The following is a 21,075-nucleotide window of genomic DNA, read 5'->3' on the forward strand; positions in this document are numbered from 1 at the left end:
ATCATATACGGCTGCAACTAATCATTGTTTTAGTTGTCAGTTTGTCAGTGATTTTTATTACATTACATTTTAAGAAGTCTCGACACAAGATTACACATCAATATTTGTGAAAAACATCTATAAAACCTATTCTGCAAAATGGGCTTTTCAAAGCTTTTAAACATGTTATAGTAGTTTTCTTCTCACTGACCTTCTGAAGTTATTTTTGGAGTGATACGTGCATGTTTGTGTAAATGAATCTTGTCTTAGGACTGGATTCTCCCTGCTCCAAAACACTGAACACAAAAGACAACAAAATGTATGATATTTAATAGAATCCTCCCACAGACCAAGAGCCTTGGACGCCTCAGAGATTCAAATTGTTGATCATTACAAGAACCAAGGCACATCAACAATCAACAAAAGTCTGCTCAGTAAAATCAAACTAAGAATAGGTTTCCAATATCAACATAAACACAGTTTCACGCGCCCCGCAAAAGAGCTTTTGGTTAAAACTACTGTACAGTCCTCCCAATCACGGACTATGGAGAATATGGAGTTTACAGATCTGTCTCAAAAACACTGCTCCATAAGCTCCGTGTGATTTATCACACTGCTGCCATCTGCTTTGTCACAGGTGCATCATTAAACTAGTCAGGCTGGAACACTAGACCAGTGGTGCTAAACTCAAATTCACAGAGGCCAAAATTAAAAACTGGGACTAAGTCATAGGTCAAACTAAATATTTACTGAAAAATTTCAACAACATCTGTATGTTTTCTCTTCTTTCGAGATCTGTAATGTTAAACCTTTTCCTATTAAACTAAATGTTTAATAACAGTTTTGCTTAAACACTGAATCCAGAACCAGCAGAATATAAAATAATAACATTTTAAATAAATCATGTCTCTATAGGCGAGTTTCATTGTTGGCAAAAGCGTGCGTTGCATGCTGGGAATTATTTTGGTCGGCGGCAAGAAACACTAATTCAACATGACGGACGGAGCGAGAAAGCACGTAAAGGGTATTGATCCCGGTTATTTATCCACTCTAACAGCAGAGGACCCAAGACAATTTGACCAGAAATTGGTCATAAGCATCAATGGAGCCAAATCATCCTTTTCAACCCCGACAAAAGGTGGACCAAACCAAATTATTGGTCAGAATCGTCAACTACCTGGACAAATATTCACTTGGGCGATATCCACAATGACTTGGTGGAAACTCCTGGGTCATTCACAGCAGAAAAGATGAAAACCTCCAAGAGTCTCGATGTGTTGTTGAACTTGTTGGAGTCCACGGTTTGTTAGGATCTTCTACGTTTGCTCTGCGAATGTTTGAAAGCCGTTTAATTCACCGTTAGCGGTTCTTTTCACTCAGAATATGAAAAAGACATTTTCCTTCTTCTGTGCTTCTATTTGTGCATCCGATAATGCAGCAGGAATTTACCATTATCGGGGAGAAATACGCGAGGTTACGCCCTGTGTTTGACCGCTATCGTGTTTCTTGCCTCCGACCAAAATATTTCCCAGCATGCAATGTGGGCTTTTAATAACAATGACGTCAGCTGAAACTCGCCTATAGAATATCTGTAGTGGCGGACAGCTCTAATACATATTTGAAATTATCTTGCAGGCCAAATATAATTATATCATGGGCCAAATTTGGCCCCCGAACCTGAGTTTGACATGTCTGCACTAGACGGTTTGCAAGAACCCCAGCAGTTGTAGACTGTGTACCGGCCAATCATCTGTGAGCTATGAAGCCATGACGTTAAACTCGTGGCGCCTGTCTGGGTCCTTTTGTGGAACAGCACAACAAACAAAGTGTCGAGATGGATGTAGACGAAGTCAGACTGTGTTGGCAACGAATCCCGAGATCGAGGATTTAAAGCTGGAACAAAGAGAAGGTTTGGTGAATTTTATCAAGGGAAAGACTTTATTGTCCTTCTTCCTACGGGATTTGGGAAAAGCTTCATTTACCAGTTGGCCCTGTTAGCAGCGAATTACATACATCACAACCAAATAACAGCGATTGGTTAGCCCACCTACCCACCTACTGTTGAACGAATCCTAATGCTGTGAGGTCAGACGGTTTCTACGAAGTGAAACCGACTGATGAATCAGGCTGACATTTACCACCATCACTGCACACTTTACTCCCTGAAGTGTTCCTCTCTCCACAGCCATACACAAACACACTGCTTATTGTTCCTTTATAAATGTTTAATTGGTAAAAGTCCGTCCTACCTCAGCTCACTCCTGCACATCCACAGCTCCAGCCGTGACTGGAACCACCTTCAACACACTTTAGAACTTTGTTTTTACCTCTGTCCACTTTTAAAAACTCCCAACTGGTACCTGGGAAAATACTGAATGAATAGAAAATGCTGATCTACTCCTGTTTTGGCCTCCACTGGTTCACGCTCACTGTGTCAAAAGCACTTTGTTCTTCTTTGTTTTATTTTTTATATCAATGATACACTTATAATTTGGCAGTGTTGCATAGTAATTTTGGTACAAAAATAAAAAATAAAAAATGATGTGATGTGTGTGATGTGGAGCTGTCCAGAGGAGGGACCCACAGCCTCCGTCGCTTTGTTGTCATGACTTTTACAACGACATCAGCTCTCATTGGTCACTACAGTTTTCTAACGCAGAAGTCATCGCACTTCTTTCTTTTATTAAGTTGTTTTAGATCAATATTGCAAATTTAAATGCCTAAATGATAACATAATGATCCACGGACATCACAGATTATAATTATACAGCTCAAGCACAATATATCTTCTTTAAAAAGATAAAGGCTACATTTTGCTTTGAGTTTTAACATATAAAGTGTATTAATGTTGGCTGTCACTGTTAAAATGTCACTGTCTAATTTCAGAAAACAAATACAGTGCAACCAACGGGGAGCAGACAAAAGACAGAGACAAAGAAAAGAACCAAAAATACTCTCACAATTACCTCAAACAACTGCTCGACCACACTCATTGACTGTGGGAGTAGAATTTGGAATGGGTTTCATTTAGACAAAAATAACATATTCCCTGGGCGAGCCTCTCCTGCCTGACCCCAGCTCACCAAAGCGCTAAAAACCTGTTTGAATAATCTTCTTTTGAAAGGTACAATCTATCTTTGTACGCCGGACGCTCCATCTATTTGTAAATGCGTGCGCTGAATCGACCTGGGCGCTTCGCAATATGGAGAAATATCCTGAGACGGCAACAAACGCCTCTGAAGGAAAGAGAGAAAGAGAGTGAGAGAAAAGCACGGAGCGGCGGCTAAAGTTTGGAGCACATTTAAGAGGCTGTGCACACGGCCCTGCTCCAGCCACACACATAAAGACTGCATCGATCAGGGACCACCGGCCAATGAGACCACACGCCAAAGACCTGCTCCGGACGGGTAATTACCTCCTCTTCATTCACCTTCCTCATCCTCATTCCCTTTCTCTCGCCTCCCTTTCTCAGCCTCACTCTCCCTTTCTCCTCTCTTCTCTTCTCTCCTCACTCTTCTCCTCACTTCTTGTCTCGTCTCCTCAACCTCCCTCCCTCCTCAGCCTCCCTCCTCCTCTCCTTTCCTCTCCCCAGGTTCTCTTTCTCCTCCTTTCCTCAGTCTCCCTCCATCCTCCTATCCTCTCCTCAGCCTCTCTTTCTCCTCTCCTTTCCTCAGCCTCCCTCCCTCGTCCCTTTCACAGCCTCCTTCTTTCCTCCCTTCCTCAGTCTCCCTCCTCCACTCCTCTCCTCAGCCTCACTTTCTCCTCCCTTCCTCAGTTTCCCTCTCTTATCCACTCCTCTTTTCAGCCTCCCTCACTCCTCCTTTCCTTAGTCTTCCTCCTTCCTCCACTCCTCTCCTCAGCCTTGCTTTCTCCTGCCTTTCTCAGTCTCCCTCCGTCCTCCACTCCTCTTCCCAGCCTCCTTCTCTCCTCCCTTCCTCAGTCTTCCTCCCTCTGCCACTCCTCTCCCCAGTCTCCTTCTCTCCTCTCTTCTTCAGCCTCCCTCTCTTCTCCACTCCTCTCCTCAGCCTCACTTCCTCAGTCTCCCTCTGTCCTCCACTCCTCTCCCCAGCCTCCTTCTCTCCTCTCTTCCTCAGCCTCCCTTTCTTCTCTACTCCTTTTCTCAGCCTCCCTCACTCCTCCCTTCTTTAGTCTCCCTCTCTTCTCCACTCCTCTCCTCAGCCTCCCTCACTCCTCTCTTCTGCAGTCTCCCTCCCACCTCCTCTCCTCCCTTTCACATCCTCCCTCTCTTCTACACTCCTCTCCTTAGGCTCCCTCTCTCCTCCCCTTCCTCGGTCTCCTTCCCTGCTCCACTCCTCTCCTCAGCCTCAATTTCTCCTCCCTTTCTTAGTCTCCCTTTCTTCTCCACTCCTCTCCTCAGTCTCCCTCTCTCCTCCACTCCTTTCCTCTCCTCAGCCTTGCTTTCTCCTCTCTTCTTCAGCCTCCCTCTCTTCTCCACTCCTCTTCTCAGCCTCCCTCACTCCTCTCTTCCGCAGTCTCCCTCCCTCCTCCACTCCTCTCCCCAGTCTCCCTCCGTCCTCCACTCCTCTCCTCAGTCTCCCTCTCTCCTACCTTCCTCAGTCTCTCTCTCTCCTCCACTCCTGTCCTCAGCCTCTCTTTCTCCTCAGTCTCCCTCTCTCCTCCCTTCCTCAGCTCCTCCCTCTCTTCTCCACTCCTCTTCTCAGCCTCCCTCACTCCTCCCTTCCTCAGTCTCCCTCTCTCCTCCACTCCTCTACTCAGCCTCACTTTCTCCTCCTTTCCGCAGCCTCCCTCTCTCTTCCACTCCTTTCCTCTCGTTAGCCTCCCCCTCTCCTCCTTTCCTCAGTCTCCCTCCCTCCACCACTCCTCTCACCAGCCTCATTCTTTCCTTTCCTCAGCATCCCTCTCTCCTCCTTTCCTCACTCTCCTTCCCTGTCTCAGCATCCCTCTCTTCTCCACTCCTCTCCTCTCTCCCTGCTCCATTCCTCACTCTTCCTTGCTCTTCCTCTCCTCATCCTCCCTCTCTCCTCCCTTGCTTAGCTCCACTCTCTGCTTCCGTCCTCAGCCTACCCCTCCTTTCCTTTTCTCTCTTTTCTTTCCTTCTCTCCCTGCTCCCCTCCACATTTCTCATATGGTCGCTTCCACTCCCCTCCTCAGCCTTCCTCTCTCCTCCCTTCCTCAGTCCCCTCCCTCCTCTATTCAGCCTCACTTTCTCCTCCCTTTCTCAGCCTCCCTCTCCAGGCTCTCTCTCTCTCCTCCTCTCCTCAGCCTCCCTCTCTCCTCTTTTCCTCGGCCTCCCCCTCCTTTTCTTCTCTCTCGTCTGGTCACTTCCTGTCCCTTCCTCAGCCTTCCTCTCTCCTCAAGCTCCTCCCTTTCTTATCCTCCTTCTCTTCTCCACTCCTTTCCTTCTGCCTCCCTCTCTCCTGCAAACTGCTCGTCAGCTTCCTCTTCTCTTCCTTTCCTCACTCTTCCTTTCTCTTCCTCGCGTCAGCCTCCCTCTCTCCCTCTCCTCTCGTCAAGATCCTTCTCTCCTCCTTTTGTCAGTTTCTCTTCCCATCACCTGCTCTTATTCCTCCTCTCCACTCTCTCCACCTCTCCTCCCTTCCTCTCCCACCCTGAGCCGTCCTCTCCCCGAAGAGCCGTTCAAAACACCGGCTCTTTTTATATTCATTCATACGACAGAATCCAATGTCAGAACTCATTTTATGTACAAACTGCTCCCAGAGAAAAGGACGAAGCTGACCACATTGTTCAAACTGATAAGATGGAATAAGAAAATAAATGAATCTGATGCCAAACATGCTTTTTTTTATCCAAGAAAACTCACTTGTGTTGCTCTGCCTCTGTGCTGAGTTTGGTTCTCTTAAATCAGACCTATCCTGTAAAATGGACTTTTCAGAGTGTTTAACCACGTTGTAGTAGTTTCTCTTCACCATATACTCACCTCAAGTTGTGTTTAGAGTGTGAGTAATCTTGAATCGTTTACTTTCAAGGAGCCACTTTTCACCGGCACCAGTCCACACCTACTGCTGGGTGCTTACTTTGTTCTCCAATTTTATTTTCTTAAACTGTGGTTTGTGCAAGATTCAGCCTAGTCATTTTGGCACAAATTAAAAAAAAAAAAGCTGCTACTCTGTAATGTGAAGAGGGGCCGACAGCGACACGGCTCTTTGTTGTGATGATGTTTTGAGCTCCCACTGGGCCCCACGGTTTACTAACGCAGAAACCAGCAGACTTGTTCCTTTTATTAAGTCATTTTATACACAGTATGTCTTCTTTAAGGGACTGTTCATAAGAGCCGACTCTGTCTAGAAAGTGACCTCAGTGAAGCTCAGACACCTGCCTGGCTCTTTGGTCCCTTCACTTTGTGTTTGAACAGAGCAGAGTCTGGGACAGATTACTGAGAGTCACAAACTGTCCAGTTTAAGGACGATTCAGAAACAGCCAATATTGTGTTGCACACGTCACACATACGTACATCTCCTTCTGAAAAAGCCTTGTAACATTCAAAACAGAACTTCTTTGACCTCAGATTCACAGTTGTTTTTGATTCTGCAGAAATTCAGTGTTTAACTTGAAAAATCCATCCATCCATTTTCTTCCCCTCATCCAGGGTCGGGTCGCGGGGGCAGCAGTCTAAGCAGGGACTCTCAGACTTCCTCCACCCTGGACACTTCCTCCATCTCCTCTGGGGAGTCCCCAAGGCATTCCCAGGCCAGACCAGAGACATAGTCCCTCCAACATGCCCTGGGTCATCCTTTGGTCCAGGAGGCATCCAGAACAGATGCCTGAGCGTCCTCTCGACAGGAGCAGTGACTCTACTCCGAGCTCCTCCCATGTGACTGAGCTCCTCACCCTATCTTTAAGTGAGCACCCAGCCACCCTGTGGCTGCTTGTATCCGCGATCTCGTCGATCATTACTCAGAGCTCATGACCATAGGTGAGGAATATAATTTGACGGTAAATCAAGAACTTTGCCTTTCGACTCAGCTCCCACTTCACCACAACAGCCTGATACATCCTCTCCACGAACTTGAAAAACACAACTTAAAAAAAGGGGAAAAAATTAAAAAATGGTATTCGTCCAATGTCATTCCACCCTTTCCTTACACATTCTTGATTATTCACAGGGATGAGTTTAGAAGGGATTTTCACAACATTCAGCGGATGGAGCAGTGTTTTATTAGGACGGTAATGCTCATTTAGAAAGTGGGGATGGGTGGAGGCTTTTTTTTTTTAAGACTGCACTTGACATACAATACGATACACTGTGTATTTTTTATGCTGAAATAAATTCAGATTCTAACAACAACTAGCATGTTAACAGTGCATTTCCTGTTTCTCAGAGTAAAAAATACTTTAAGATTGGACTCAGACATGACACAGCGGCCTCATTTCTACCATAAGAGCTGCTTTTACAACATATATACAGTATGTACTCAGGCAAATGTATCTCAACTACAAGAAAATCTAATCGTGTAGAATCACCCCCGAGTACTTGATGCATAAACAGCCCCCTGACATATGCCCTCATCTGAGAGTCTGAAGTTACTGCGCTCAGAGTCAACAAACCTATGCTAATCAGAGGATATTTTTACCCCCAGAAGGGAAAAAAATGCTAAACCCTGTGAGTCTGTGAGGTTTGAGAGGCGGTTCGTATTTGAGAAGGCATGAGGGGACTGTCAGAGCGGGAAACAGAGCAGAGGGAGAGGCAGGGGCAGAAGGGAGAGACAAGGGCAGAAAGGAGAGACAGGGGCAGAAAGGAGAATCATGAAGAAACAGGTTTAGGAAGGAGGGAAAAGCAGAGGGAAGCAGCAGATGATAAAGAAAGACATGTAAAGACAGGTGCAGGATGGAGAAGCAGGTGAATGAGAGTCGGGGGGAGACAGGTGCAGGTGGAAGAGGTGGTGAGAAGCAATAAGAGACGGGGCAGACAGGTGCACTAGTGAATCCAAAGGTCAGGAGCAGTTCACAGGTGCTGCTGCTGTGACAGAGCTGTGCGCAACTCCACTCTATCACACTTCACCTGAAATGATAAAGTCAGCAGCCCTCGAGTCCCAGAAGTTTTTACCTGTTTCTTATTCCATTCATGAAAACACCACTAATGCAAAATGATTAAGTACGAATTCTTAATTACAAAAGTTTGGCCAAAATGTAAAATATAAACACTTAAATCGATCAGAAAGTGACTTAGAAGTGGTGAAATGATCTGTCCATGCAAATATCGTAAAATAAACGACCTTTAGACTAGAATTAAGCGTCTCAGAACTAGTAATTGGATAATAAATCTAAAAACTAAATGAATAGCCTGATATGAGTTTTAAAGTCTTGGCCAGATCAGAGAAATGTGCAATGTAAAGGTTTAGGTTGATTTATTGTAACCTACGAGTGTCCAAACTGTGGCCTGGGGGATAAATACAGTTCTTAAAATTAATTTACTGGCCCTGTGTGGTATGACTGTGTGTTGTGTGTTTCCTGTTACATTGTATGACTGTGTGTTGTGTTTCCTGTTACGTTGTATGACTGTGTGTTGTGTGTTTGCTGTTATGTTGTATGACTGTGTGTTGTGTGTTTCCTGTTACATTGTATGACTGTGTGTTGTGTTTCCTGTTACGTTGTATGACTGTGTGTTGTGTGTTTCCTGTTACATTGTATGACTGTGTGTTGTGTTTCCTGTTACATTGTATGACTGTGTGTTGTGTTTCCTGTTACGTTGTATGACTGTGTGTTGTGTGTTTGCTGTTACGTTGTATGACTGTGTGTTGTGTGTTTGCTGTTACGTTGTATGACTGTGTGTTGTGTGTTTGCTGTTACGTTGTATGACTGTGTGTTGTGTGTTTGCTGTTACGTTGTATGACTGTGTGTTGTGTGTTTGCTGTTACGTTGTATGACTGTGTGTTGTGTGTTTGCTGTTACGTTGTATGACTGTGTGTTGTGTGTTTGCTGTTACGTTGTATGACTGTGTGTTGTGTGTTTGCTGTTACGTTGTATGACTGTGTGTTGTGTGTTTGCTGTTACGTTGTATGACTGTGTGTTGTGTGTTTGCTGTTACGTTGTATGACTGTGTGTTGTGTGTGCTGTTACGTGTATGACTGTGTGTGTGTGTGTGTTACTTGTATGTGTACCTTGATGCCGCCCCATGAGTGGTTGGACAGGAAGTCGACGGGTGAGTTCACTCCTGGCTGCACCGGGTACCTCAGGAGGAAGTCCAGCTCCACGGGGCTGATCTCTTTGTTCATCAGCAGGATCTGCACACACACACACACACACACACACACACACACAGTCAGGGGTGAGTCTAGCGCCCCCTTCTCCTTAGACAAGCAAAGGCAAGTCGCAGTCCCAGGAGCATTTCCCAGTCTGATGTACGTCAAGAACAACTCAGAGGATGGACAGAAGTCTCCAAGTGCACCAGTGTGTGTCTGGAACGTGGAGCAGAAATGAGTCTGTCTACATGTCCAAAGCTCAAAATACTCTGTTGTGATGTCATCTTGTACACAACAAAAAGTCAAGTGTTAAAGCTGACTCTCACAGAATCAATTTTAACATTTTCACAGGGTTTATATGAATCCAATCTGTTCTAGAGTTAATTTAACATTTTTGGAAATGTTAAATAACTAACACCAAAGTGCTGTTTAAAACCAAAATCAAGAGATATATTAACACTTTGAGAGTAAATGGATAACACTTTTTAGGGTTATCCTGATTTAGCTAAACATGTGTTTAGGAGTAGTAACTACATATTGTAAAGTGTAAAAAAAAAAGTGTAAAAAAAACAAAACAAACTCAAACACACATTCGGCGCATGTAAAGTCTTTATTTTCTTTAAAATGTTATACAATATGAAATGATGCAGAAAACTGGTCTTCTCTTGTGGGAGTTTCAAGTGGTGGGTGGGAGGTGCCAAATTAACACTACAGTCCCTGACAAAAGTCTTGTCACTTATCCATTTTGTAGAAACAAAAGCTTATAACCTGACTTTAAATTAATCGATTGGTTTTAGAAATGTCTCATATGAAAGCTAAAACCCTCCCAAATTATGCTCAATATACTCAAAATAAATTTGTTTCACTGAAGAAAGATTGATCATTTAATGAACACAGAAAGGTCAGATTTTGGCAAGACAAAAGTCTTGTGGCCTTGTCATATGATGCACCCAATCCGAGATTACAGCCTCACCTATGATCAATTACTGATCAATCAATTAGTGGGTGTGTATAAAAAGACCCAGCACACCAGACCTTCACATCAACTGCAACTTGACCTCTGACAACATGCCTAAGATCCACCCTGAGACCAAAGCGTTAATTATCAAGAGGCTGAAGACCAGATCCACTGCTGAGGTGGTGACACCTTCAATGTGTCTCAGCGTCAAGTACAAAGAATAAGAAAAAGATCTGAAATGACCGGAGATGTTTTTGACAAGCCCAGGTCCAGCAGACCCCGCAAGACAACTGCTCAGGAGGACCGTTTGTTGATTCAAAAATCCAAGGCCAGCCCCTTTTCCACTGCAGCAGACTCCACCAGGCCTGGTCACCTCAAGTCCCTGTGTCAACCACAACAGTTTGTAGAATTCTGTCTCGAAATGACCTCCATGGTCGAATCAGTGCACAGAAACCAGCACTAAACAAAAGACAATTAAAAAAACGTGTGGCATTTGCCAAGGCCCACAGCCTGCTAAAACGATGGACACTGGAAAAGTGGCAGAAGGTGGATTTCTCAGATAAATCCTCGGTTGAATTACATCACAGCTGCCGCAAATATTGCAGGAGACCTACTGGAGCCCGCATGGATCCAAGGTTCACCCAGAAAACAGTTAAGTTTGGTGGCGGAACAATCCTGGTCTGGGGTTCCATCCAGTATGGGGCTGTGCAAGACATTTGCAGGGTGGAAGGCAATATCAATAACCTAAAATATCAAGAAGTATTAGCTCCTCTTACATTCCCAACCATAAAAGGGGTCAGATTTTGCAGCAGGATGGTGCTCCATCACATACTTCTATCTCGACATCAAAGTTTCTCAAGGTGAAGAAGATCAAGGTGGTCCAGGACTGGCCAGCCCAGTCACCAGACATGAACATCATTGAGCAGGTCTGGGGTAGAATGAAAGAGGAAGCATGGAAGGCAAAAGCAAAGAATCTTGATGAACTCTGGGAGGCATGTAAGACGCTTTCTTTGCTATTCCTGATGACTTCATCAACAAATTGTATGAATCATTGTTGAACCACATGGATGCGTCCTTCAAGCTCATGGAGTCATACAAGATATTAAATATGGATCTCACAGCACCACTACTTCATTCACTGACGTTCTGCAACATATTTTTGTATTTGAAGTAAATTATTTGTTCAATTTTCTGTAGGCGACTTTTGTCTTGTCAAAATCTGACCTTTCTGTGTTCATTAAATGATCAATCTTTCTTCAGTGAAACAAATTTATTTTAGTATATTGAGCATAATTTGGGAGGGTTTTAGCTTTCATATGAGACATTTCTAAAACCAATCGATTAATTTAAAGTCAGGTTATAAGCTTTTGTTTCTACAAAATGGATAAGAGACAAGACTTTTGTCAGGGACTGTAAGGGAAGTTAAATTAACACTAGGGGAAGCTGAATTAACTTCAGCCGTATCAACTCAGGCAAATAACCCCAACTCCACCCTCCATTTAACTTCCAAAAGAGTTAAATAGTTTTTTGTGTTAAAAACAACTGAAATATTTTACCCTGAAATTTGAACTCTACAGTTTTTGCTGTGTAGATTTCAAGTGAACATTTCCTTCTACCTTTTTTCAGTAGAGTTTGACAATTCCAGGGCTGAAATTATCCAAATGATTCTAGTGAAGGTGTATGGAGTTTAGAAACACAGTGGAGCACTTCCTGTATTCGGCCATCAGGGTGTGTGTGGTTGTAGGTGAGTGTGTGTTTGTACGGTGAGTGTGTGGTTGTGCGATGAGTGTGTGTTTGTATGTTGAGTGTGTGTTTAGTATGTTGAGTGTGTGGTTGTACTGTGAGTGTGTGGATGTACTGTGAGTGTGTGGATGTACTGTAAGTGTGTGGTTGTACGGTGAGTGTGTGGTTGTGCGGTGAGTGTGTGGTTGTGCGGTGAGTGTGTGGTTGTGCGGTGAGTGTGTGGTTGTGCGATGAGTGTGTGTTTGTATGTTGAGTGTGTGTTTAGTATGTTGAGTGTGTGGTTGTACGGTGAGTGTGTGGTTGTACGGTGAGTGTGTGGTTGTGCGGTGAGTGTGTGGTTGTACGGTGAGTGTGTGGTTGTGCGGTGAGTGTGTGGTTGTGCGGTGAGTGTGTGGTTGTGCGGTGAGTGTGTGGTTGTGCGGTGAGTGTGTGGTTGTGCGGTGAGTGTGTGGTTGTGCGGTGAGTGTGTGGTTGTACGGTGAGTGTGTGGTTGTGCGGTGAGTGTGTGGTTGTATGTTGAGTGTGTGGTTGTGCGGTGAGTGTGTGGTTGTATGTTGAGTGTGTGGTTGTACGGTGAGTGTGTGGTTGTGCGGTGAGTGTGTGGTTGTATGTTGAGTGTGTGGTTGTACGGTGAGTGTGTGGTTGTACGGTGAGTGTGTGGTTGTACGGTGAGTGTGTGGTTGTGCGGTGAGTGTGTGGTTGTATGTTGAGTGTGTGGTTGTACGGTGAGTGTGTGGTTGTGCGGTGAGTGTGTGCTTGTGCGGTGAGTGTGTGGTTGTGCGGTGAGTGTGTGGATTTACTGTGAGTGTGTGGTTGTACGGTGAGTGTGTGGTTGTGCGGTGAGTGTGTGGTTCTGCGGTGAGTGTGTGGTTGTGCGGTGAGTGTGTGGTTGTGCGGTGAGTGTGTGGTTGTGCGGTGAGTGTGTGGTTGTGAGTGTGTGGTTGTACGGTGTGTGGTTGTAGTGTGTGGTTGTGCGGTGAGTGTGTGGTTGTGTGTGGTTGTGCGGTGAGTGTGTGGTTGTACGGTGAGTGTGTGGTTGTACGGTGAGTGTGTGGTTGTGCGGTGAGTGTGTGGTTGTATGTTGAGTGTGTGGTTGTACGGTGAGTGTGTGGTTGTGCGGTGAGTGTGTGGTTGTGCGGTGAGTGTGTGGTTGTGCGGTGAGTGTGTGGATTTACTGTGAGTGTGTGGTTGTACGGTGAGTGTGTGGTTGTGCGGTGAGTGTGTGGTTCTGCGGTGAGTGTGTGGTTGTGCGGTGTGTTTGTGCGGTGAGTGTGTGGTTGTGCGGTGAGTGTGTGGTTGTACGTGAGTGATGTGCGGTGAGTGAGTGTGTGGTTGTGCGGTGAGTGTGTGGTTGTGCGGTGAGTGTGTGGTTGTGGTGTGCGGTGAGTGTGTGGTTGTACGGTGAGTGTGTGCGGTGAGTGTGTGGTTGTGTTGTGAGTGTGGTGTGTGTGGTTGTGCGGTGAGTGTGTGGTTGTGCGGTGAGTGTGTGGTTGTACGGTGAGTGTGTGGTTGTGCGGTGAGTGTGTGGTGTGCGGTGAGTGTGTGGTTGTCGTGAGTGTGTGGTTGTGCGGTGAGTGTGTGGTTGTACGGTGAGTGTGTGGTTGTGCGGTGAGTGTGTGGTTGTGGTGAGTGTGTTGTTGTGCGGTGAGTGTGTGGCGGTGAGTGTGTGGTTGTACGGTGAGTGTGTGGTTGTGGTGTGTGGTTGTGCGGTGAGTGTGTGGTTGAGTGTGTGGTTGTGCGGTGAGTGTGTGGTTGTCGGTGAGTGTGTGGTTGTGCGGTGAGTGTGTGGTTGTGCGGTGAGTGTGTGGTTGGGTGAGTGTGTGTTGTGCTGAGTGTGTGGTTGTGCGGTGAGTGTGTGGTTGTACGGTGAGTGTGTGGTTGTGCGGTGAGTGTGTGGTTGTGCGGTGAGTGTGTGGTTGTACTGTGAGTGTGTGGTTATAGGGTGAGTGTGTGGTTGTGCGGTGAGTGTGTGGTTGTGCGTTGAGTGTGTGGTTGTGCGGTGAGTGTGTGGTTGTACGGTGAGTGTGTGGTTGTGCGGTGAGTGTGTGGTTGTGCGGTGAGTGTGTGGTTGTGCGGTGAGTGTGTGGTTGTACGGTGAGTGTGTGGTTGTGCGGTGAGTGTGTGGTTGCACCTGGAAGGCGAGCTGGGCCGTGTAGGTGAGCTTGTCACATTCGAAGAGGCCTCTGGTGGTGTACTGGAACACAGACCATGTGATGCTTTGGATCAGGTTGGACACTCGCTGAGTCAGGCTCTCGTCTGGAGCTGCTCTCTCCACAGCCTTCTGGAAAACCACACTGAAAGCCTGGCGACACATGGACAGGCAAAAACATAATCATACTACACTTTTATTCCATCGTTTCTGAACATTGTCTGTGTGTATGTTTAACAAATTTGACACTTTTCGTCACACTTCACAAAACTATTCACACAAAGCACAAAACAATTCAGAATATTTGAAAAAGTAAACTTTGTGAAAAAAACGTACACTCCTGTAGAAAGGACAGAGTCATCAGATTTATAAACTTATGTAACCGTCACCCAGACACTGTCCGGAGAATGAGCCCACACTTTTTTTGTGAGGTTGGTGAGGGTTGGTTTGAGAGTGAGGTAAATGCTGTAAATGTGTGGAAATATTACACTATCTCCCCCACAAAGGAAATAAAAAAGTACCATTTTCAAACCTGTGTTTTTTAGCAGTTGGCATCTAAACTGTGTCTGACTTGGACCTCAAAGTCCCTGAATGAAAAGCTGGTTCACACAGGTTTCACTACAGAAGTCTTTTAGTGCTTCTGAGTCTCTGTAAAATCTCTTCATATTGTGCTTCCTGTGTGTTCAGTCGTGTCTTTGGTCTGTGGACTTTGCCTAAATACTGCACATTTTCACCAAACAATAGCACATGCAGTGAGAGATATATTTTTGTATTTACATAGTTGATGAATGCGTTTAAGGTTCTGCAAAAATTATGCATGAAGTTCTGAAATCAAAGTTGAAGCTTGGAAATGGATATAAGGTTGTATTTTGAATTTTGTGTTGTAAATGTAGACTTTAGTGTCAAAGCGATTGAACTATAAAAGGAAGTTTAATACATTATTAGGCCTTGACTTTTTATCTGTCTTACTGTGGGCTACTGATTTAGTTTGGACAATTCTATATCATTATTTTCTAATACAGTCAAAATGTTTTTAATGAAGATAAATGATAGTGTGTGCAATAAAAGCTGGTTCATTTGAATATTGCATTGTTTCAGTGCAATGAGTCGCGAGTAGCCTGTGCAGGAGAGACTCATTTAACAAGTTTCTAAACAAGCAAACAGCCGCAGGCTAAGACAAAGGTTAGCTGCTCATAGGTGTGTCCAGGGAGCTTTGTGCCTTGTACTTCTAATCACTTTCAGAACTCATTAACAACATAATGATGTACCTGCTGTGACAGGGGCAGAGCTGTTCTGTGATAACAATGGCTGAAGGCGGATATGGTATTGTTCATAACAGAGCTTTAGCTCTGGAGTAACACTCGTAACAAAATAAAAGTGACAAAACATGTCACTGGAGAGAGAGCCCCGTGCGTCTGGGATCCTAGATTCAATGTTATTGAATGTTCTGACATGGTTTGGTGAATAGTGTCCACAAGAACATCAAACAGGTATTCACTGAGACTTCTGCTAGTTCTTCCTTTCACTACTGGGTCTCCCAGTTTGAATGAAATCTGAACTCACTAATATTACTGAACCATAAAAATAATGTGCTCAGTCTAAGGATTGAATCCCTCTCAATATCTAACAATAAAATGATGAAAACTGGGACTCTTTCAGGGTAGTCATTTCACAGCAAAATATTATATCTTATGATCTTAGGAATGGTAAAAAATCCTCAAAATGGTGTCTGTAACAGCAAACTGAAAGTGTTTGATAGTGTGCTCCAGAGGGACAGTCTGATCTGACTGGTCATTCAAAGTGCTGATGTTTAGGAACAGTCAGAATTCATGTTAGGAAACAGTTTATGCTTAAAGGTACTGTGCATGTTCTGGAGGAGGGTCCATCACCTGTTTGTCTCCATGGAGATGTCATTGCTTTGCCTGGAATGTTCCATGGTATGACATTAAACATAATCCATCTAGCATTTACTCATTACACGTGTTTCTGTTGCTCAAAAATACTTCATTCCGTCTGTGAATGGGGCGACTCTCCACAGATCTGGCAATAACATCTCCATGGAGACAAGTATTTGACAGACGCTCCTTCAGAAAAGTTACGGAAAGCACCTTTAAATTCAGGGGTTAGGAAAATGGTTTGGATAATGGCTCATGTGATAGCAGCGGTAACTTAATATTGTACAAAAGTTAAGACAATAAATCTAAATGTGAACTAACCAAAGTGAAACCTACAAATTCCCCAATAGACCTTCCATAGCCAAAGCAGCACATGAAGCAATTACAAACCTAAACCCAAAGCAGTGTGTCTGATGTTGAATTGATGAAGATGCCTGCCATAAAAACAAATGTGATAAATCCTGGATGAGCGCAGAGAGGACAATAACATCACTAAGAGGCAACCAGTTTGGACAAGTCAATAAATCATTTGAACTGTGATCAATGGAGTCGTATTAGTTTTAACTGGTGAGGCGTTTGGACTTGCACAAAACCGGATATTAAAGCATACACAGGTAGTAATGCCGCTTCACAAGCAGACTCACTGTTTTATCTGAAAACCACAGCGTGAATAGTGAAGAGCGTCAAATGTGGATACAGCGCTTGTTTTGTTACGGCTTCTTCGCCCCAGAGGAGGTATGAGCAGATAAAATATTCTATTGATTCTAAACATTCTGACTCAGGGAGCTATCCATCAACACTGCCAATTATAGCTTATATGACAGCGTTTTAAAGGAACAATGAGGAACGCCGCCAAAGCAACAGGCAGCAGGAGGCTTACAGAGTCGGATAACAAGATCCAAGGGCTCGCCGGTGGACGGACACAAATATATCTCCAAGTCAAAGAGGATCGTTCAATATGGAGCTTAACATTCTGGATCCTTCTGGAGACTGAGTACTGATATATATATATATATATGTGTGTGTGTGTGTGTGTGTGTATATATATATATATATGTTTTCCATTACAATAGATGCAAAGTGAATAATTAAAGAGGAGGTGTTATGCAAAATCAATGTTATAATGTTGCTCCCTCATCAAAAACAGGCCTGAAGAGGTTTCAGATGTCATCCATGCATGTCTGAGTAATCTAGAGATCTCTCCTGCCCAGCAATTCTTCATAAATATACAAAGACAGGATACAAAACAATACACTACAACTTCACTAACCTGATGCGTACGATAACTTTTAACAAGCTCGATAACTTTTCCGTCTTTTTGCATGCTTGTTTGTTTTCCTCGTCTCTGTCTCTGTACCAAAGAGTCTGAATGTCAAAAGGTTTCTATTGCTCTACTGACTCCTCTCGTTTCTTTAGCATAATGACACTTGAACAACATGTCACTGTAGACCATGGGGCATAGTCTGTATAGACAGATTATTTGTTCATCAACACAGTGGATGTGCGCAGCTTGAGTGCAGAAAGCACCACTGTCTGTGCAGTTAACATGAAGCCACAGCACTAGCGCCGCCATCACAGCACCAAAACAGTTCATCGCAGATGAACATGTCACAATGCCAAATCAACACTAGTGAGTGGGACACATCTCAACAGCCACATGTGCAAATGACTCAAACCCCAACGGCGACGCCATACCAGCCAGGACAGCGGCTCTTTCTGCAGGACACATGCACAGTGCATCATGATACTCCTTGTATAAAAAAGTGGACTAAATGAGGAGCCAGGCTCTCTATATATATAGATATATATGATTTTCTGACAGACAAAATGGCAAAATAGGATCATGTAGAACAGGTTATAATGCGAACACTTCAAGACCAAAATGACGAGGCTCACAGCAGCAGGTACAGAGACAGGAGCCACAATATTCCAGTGGAAGTCAGTAACTAAAATCACTTTTAAGGACAATTTTGTTACAGAGATCCAGAGATACAGAGAATCCATTTTATTTATTGTTTTGGTTGTGTTTTGTTCAGCAATGGTTTGTTCAAGTGGATTTTTGTGAACAAGTCCTTGCTGTGAGCCAGACTACATTAGGCTATTATTATGTTAACAAGTCTGTTTTATTTAGGCCTGTTGTTTTTGGTTGTCTTGCAGTAAAAGTAAAGTTTATTGATCTTTGAAAGGGTGTATTTGCATTTTTATTCCATTATATTATATAAGCCATGATATTAGTTGAAAATAGTCTCAGTGTGTTAATATTATCATTTATCACAATCATTTCATGGTCACTGAATCATCCAGCAAAATCTCTTATCGTTACAGATCTACTGATGTAATGTGTGGCAGTTAAACACACCGATTGTGTTGTGATAGTCTCTGATGGGGGAGTAAGTAAGTAAGTGATACGTACATTTGAAGTGCTGCAAACCGTTTAAAATGAACTAGTTCTGCTTGTCACATTTTGACAGTGTTGGGAAGGTTCCTTTTCAAATGTATTCCCCTACAGATTACAGATTACACACATCAAAAAGTAGTTTGTAATGTAATCCATTAAATTACTTAAAGTGAGTAACGTAATCTGAATACTTTGGATTACTTGATAGAAGAGAGAGATGCAAAGACTAGGAAATCGTAACATAAGATGTTTTATCTGCTAAAAGACAATGAAAAGCCCAGACTTTACTGAACCAAATTAAAAATATTATTGATAGAAGATGAAGAGACACGTCCACACAGCAGGATTTAGTCCTGTTAAATTCTGTTAATTCAAGTTTTAGTCCTGGTTTAGTCCTGAATTTAGTCCTGAATTTAGTCCTGGTTTAGTCCTGGTTTAGACCTGGTTTAGTCCTGGTTTAGTCCTGGTTTTAGTCCTGGTTTAGTCCTGGTTTTAGTCCTGGATTAGACCTGGTTAAGTCCTGGTTTTAGTCCTGGTTTTAGTCCTGGTTTAGTCCTGGTTTTGTCCTGGTTTAGTCCTGGTTTTAGTCCTGGTTTAGACCTGGTTTAGTCCTGGTTTTAGTCCTGTTTTAGTCTTGTTTTAGTCCTGGTTTTAGTCCTGGTTTAGTCCTGGTTTAGTCCTGGTTTAGTCCTGGTTTAGTCCTGGTTTTAGTCCTGGTTTAGTCCTGGTTTAGTCCTGGTTTTAGTCCTGGTTTAGTCCTGGTTTTAGTCCTGGTTTAGTCCTGGTTTAGTCCTGGTTTTAGTCCTGGTTTAGTCCTGGTTTTAGTCCTGGTTTTAGTCCTGGTTTTAGTCCTGGTTTTAGTCCTGGTTTTAGTCCTGGTTTTAGTCCTGGTTTAGTCCTGGTTTAGTCCTGGTTTTAGTCCTGGTTTTAGTCCTGGTTTTAGTCCTGGTTTTAGTCCTGGTTTAGTCCTGGTTTCCTGGTTTTAGTCCTGGTTTTAAGTCCTCCTGGTTTTAGTCCTGGTTTTAGTCCTGGTTTTAGTCCTGGTTTAGTCCTGGTTTTAGTCCTGGTTTAGTCCTGGTTTTAGTCCTGGTTTAGTCCTGGTTTAGTCCTGGTTTAGTCCTGGTTTTAGTCCTGGTTTTAGTCCTGGTTTTAGTCCTGGTTTTAGTCCTGGTTTAGTCCTGGTTAGTCCTGGTTTAGTCCTGGTTTAGTCCTGGTTTAGTCCTGGTCCTGGTTTAGTCCTGGTTTAGTCCTGGTTTAGAGTCCTGGTTTTAGTCCTGGTTTTAGTCCTGGTTTAGTCCTGGAGTCCTGGTTTGCCTGGTTTAAGTCCTGGTTTTAGTCCTGGTTTAGACCTGGTTTAGTCCTGGTTTTAGTCCTGGTTTTAGTCCTGGTTTTAGTCCTGGTTTTAGTCCTGGTTTAGTCCTGGTTTTAGTCCTGGTTTTAGTCCTGGTTTTAGTCCTGGTTTTAGTCCTGGTTTTAGTCCTGGTTTAGTCCTGGTTTTAGTGGTTTTAGTCCTGGTTTAGTCCTGGTTTTAGTCCCTGGTTTTAGTCCTGGTTTAGTCCTGGTTTTAGTCCTGGTTTAGTTTTAGTCCTGGTTTTAGTCCTGGTTTAGTCCTGGTTTAGTCCTGGTTTAGTCCTGGTTTTAGTCCTGGTTTAGTCCTGGTTTTAGTCCTGGTTTTAGTCCTGGTTTAGCTGGTTTTAGTCCTGGTTTTAGTCCTGGTTTAGTCCTGGTTTTAGTCCTGGTTTAGTCCTGGTTTAGTCCTGGTTTAGTCCTGGTTTTAGTCCTGGTTTTAGTCCTGAGTTGGTTTAGTCCTGGTTTAGTCCTGGTTTAGTCCTGGTTTAGAGTCCTGGTTTAGTCCTGGTTTCTGGTTTTAGTCCTGGTTTAGTCCTGGTTTTAGTCCTGGTTTAGTCCTGGTTTAGTCCTGGTTTTAGTCCTGGTTTTAGTCCTGGTTTAGTCAGTCCTGGTTTAGTCCTGGTTTTAGTCCTGGTTTAGTCCTGGTTTTAGTCCTGGTTTAGTCCTGGTTTTAGTCCTGGTTTAGTCCTGGTTTAGTCCTGGTTTAGTCCTGGTTTAGTCCTGGTTTTAGTCCTGGTTTAGTCCTGGTTTTAGTCCTGGTTTTAGTCCTGGTTTCCTGGTTTAGACCTGGTTTTAGTCCTGGTTTTAGTCCTGGTTTTAGTCCTGGTTTTAGTCCTGGTTTTAGTCCTGGTTTTAGTCCTGGTTTTAGTCCTGGTTTTAGTCCTGGTTTTAGTCCTGGTTTAGTCCTGGTTTTAGTCCTGGTTTAGTCCTGGTTTTGTCCTGGTTTAGTCCTGGTTTAGTCCTGGTTTTAGTCCTGGTTTTAGTCCTGTTTTAGTCCTGGTTTAGTCCTGGTTTTAGTCCTGGTTTTAGTCCTGGTTTTAGTCCTGGTTTAGTCCTGGTTTAGTCCTGGTTTAGTCCTGGTTTAGTCCTGGTTTAGTCCTGGTTTTAGTCCTGGTTTAGTCCTGGTTTAGTCCTGGTTTAGTCCTGGTTAGTCCTGGTTTTAGTCCTGGTTTTAGTCCTGGTTAAGTCCTGGTTTTAGTCCTGGTTTAGACCTGGTTTAGTCCTGGTTTTAGTCCTGGTTTAGTCCTGGTTAAGTCCTGGTTTTAGTCCTGGTTTAGACCTGGTTTAGTCCTGGTTTTAGTCCTGGTTTTAGTCCTGGTTTTAGACCTGGTTTAGTCCTGGTTAAGTCCTGGTTTTAGACCTGATTTAGTCCTGGTTTAGTCCTGGTTTAGACCTGGTTTAGTCCTGGTTTTAGTCCTGGT

At 43.8% G+C, this 21,075-nt stretch overlaps 1 protein-coding gene across 2 annotated transcripts in view; it reads right to left on the reverse strand.

Moving 5' to 3' along the window:
* LOC110154053 (dynein axonemal heavy chain 9) overlaps positions 1-21,075 on the reverse strand; it is a 567,616-nt gene that overhangs the window by 154,238 nt on the left and 392,303 nt on the right. For both annotated transcript variants that reach the window (XM_020917987.2, XM_055150409.1), the window contains exons 66-67: positions 13,994-14,164; positions 9,081-9,203 (exon numbers count right to left, since the gene is read on the reverse strand). In XM_020917987.2, coding sequence (XP_020773646.2) covers positions 9,081-9,203; positions 13,994-14,164 — 294 coding nt within the window. The remainder of the gene's footprint in view (positions 1-9,080; positions 9,204-13,993; positions 14,165-21,075) is intronic.

The sequence above is a fragment of the Boleophthalmus pectinirostris genome, unplaced genomic scaffold (assembly GCF_026225935.1).
Source record: "Boleophthalmus pectinirostris isolate CB_2022bp ecotype Guang Dong unplaced genomic scaffold, ASM2622593v1 HiC_scaffold_14, whole genome shotgun sequence".
Taxonomy (NCBI): Eukaryota; Metazoa; Chordata; class Actinopteri; order Gobiiformes; family Gobiidae; genus Boleophthalmus; species Boleophthalmus pectinirostris.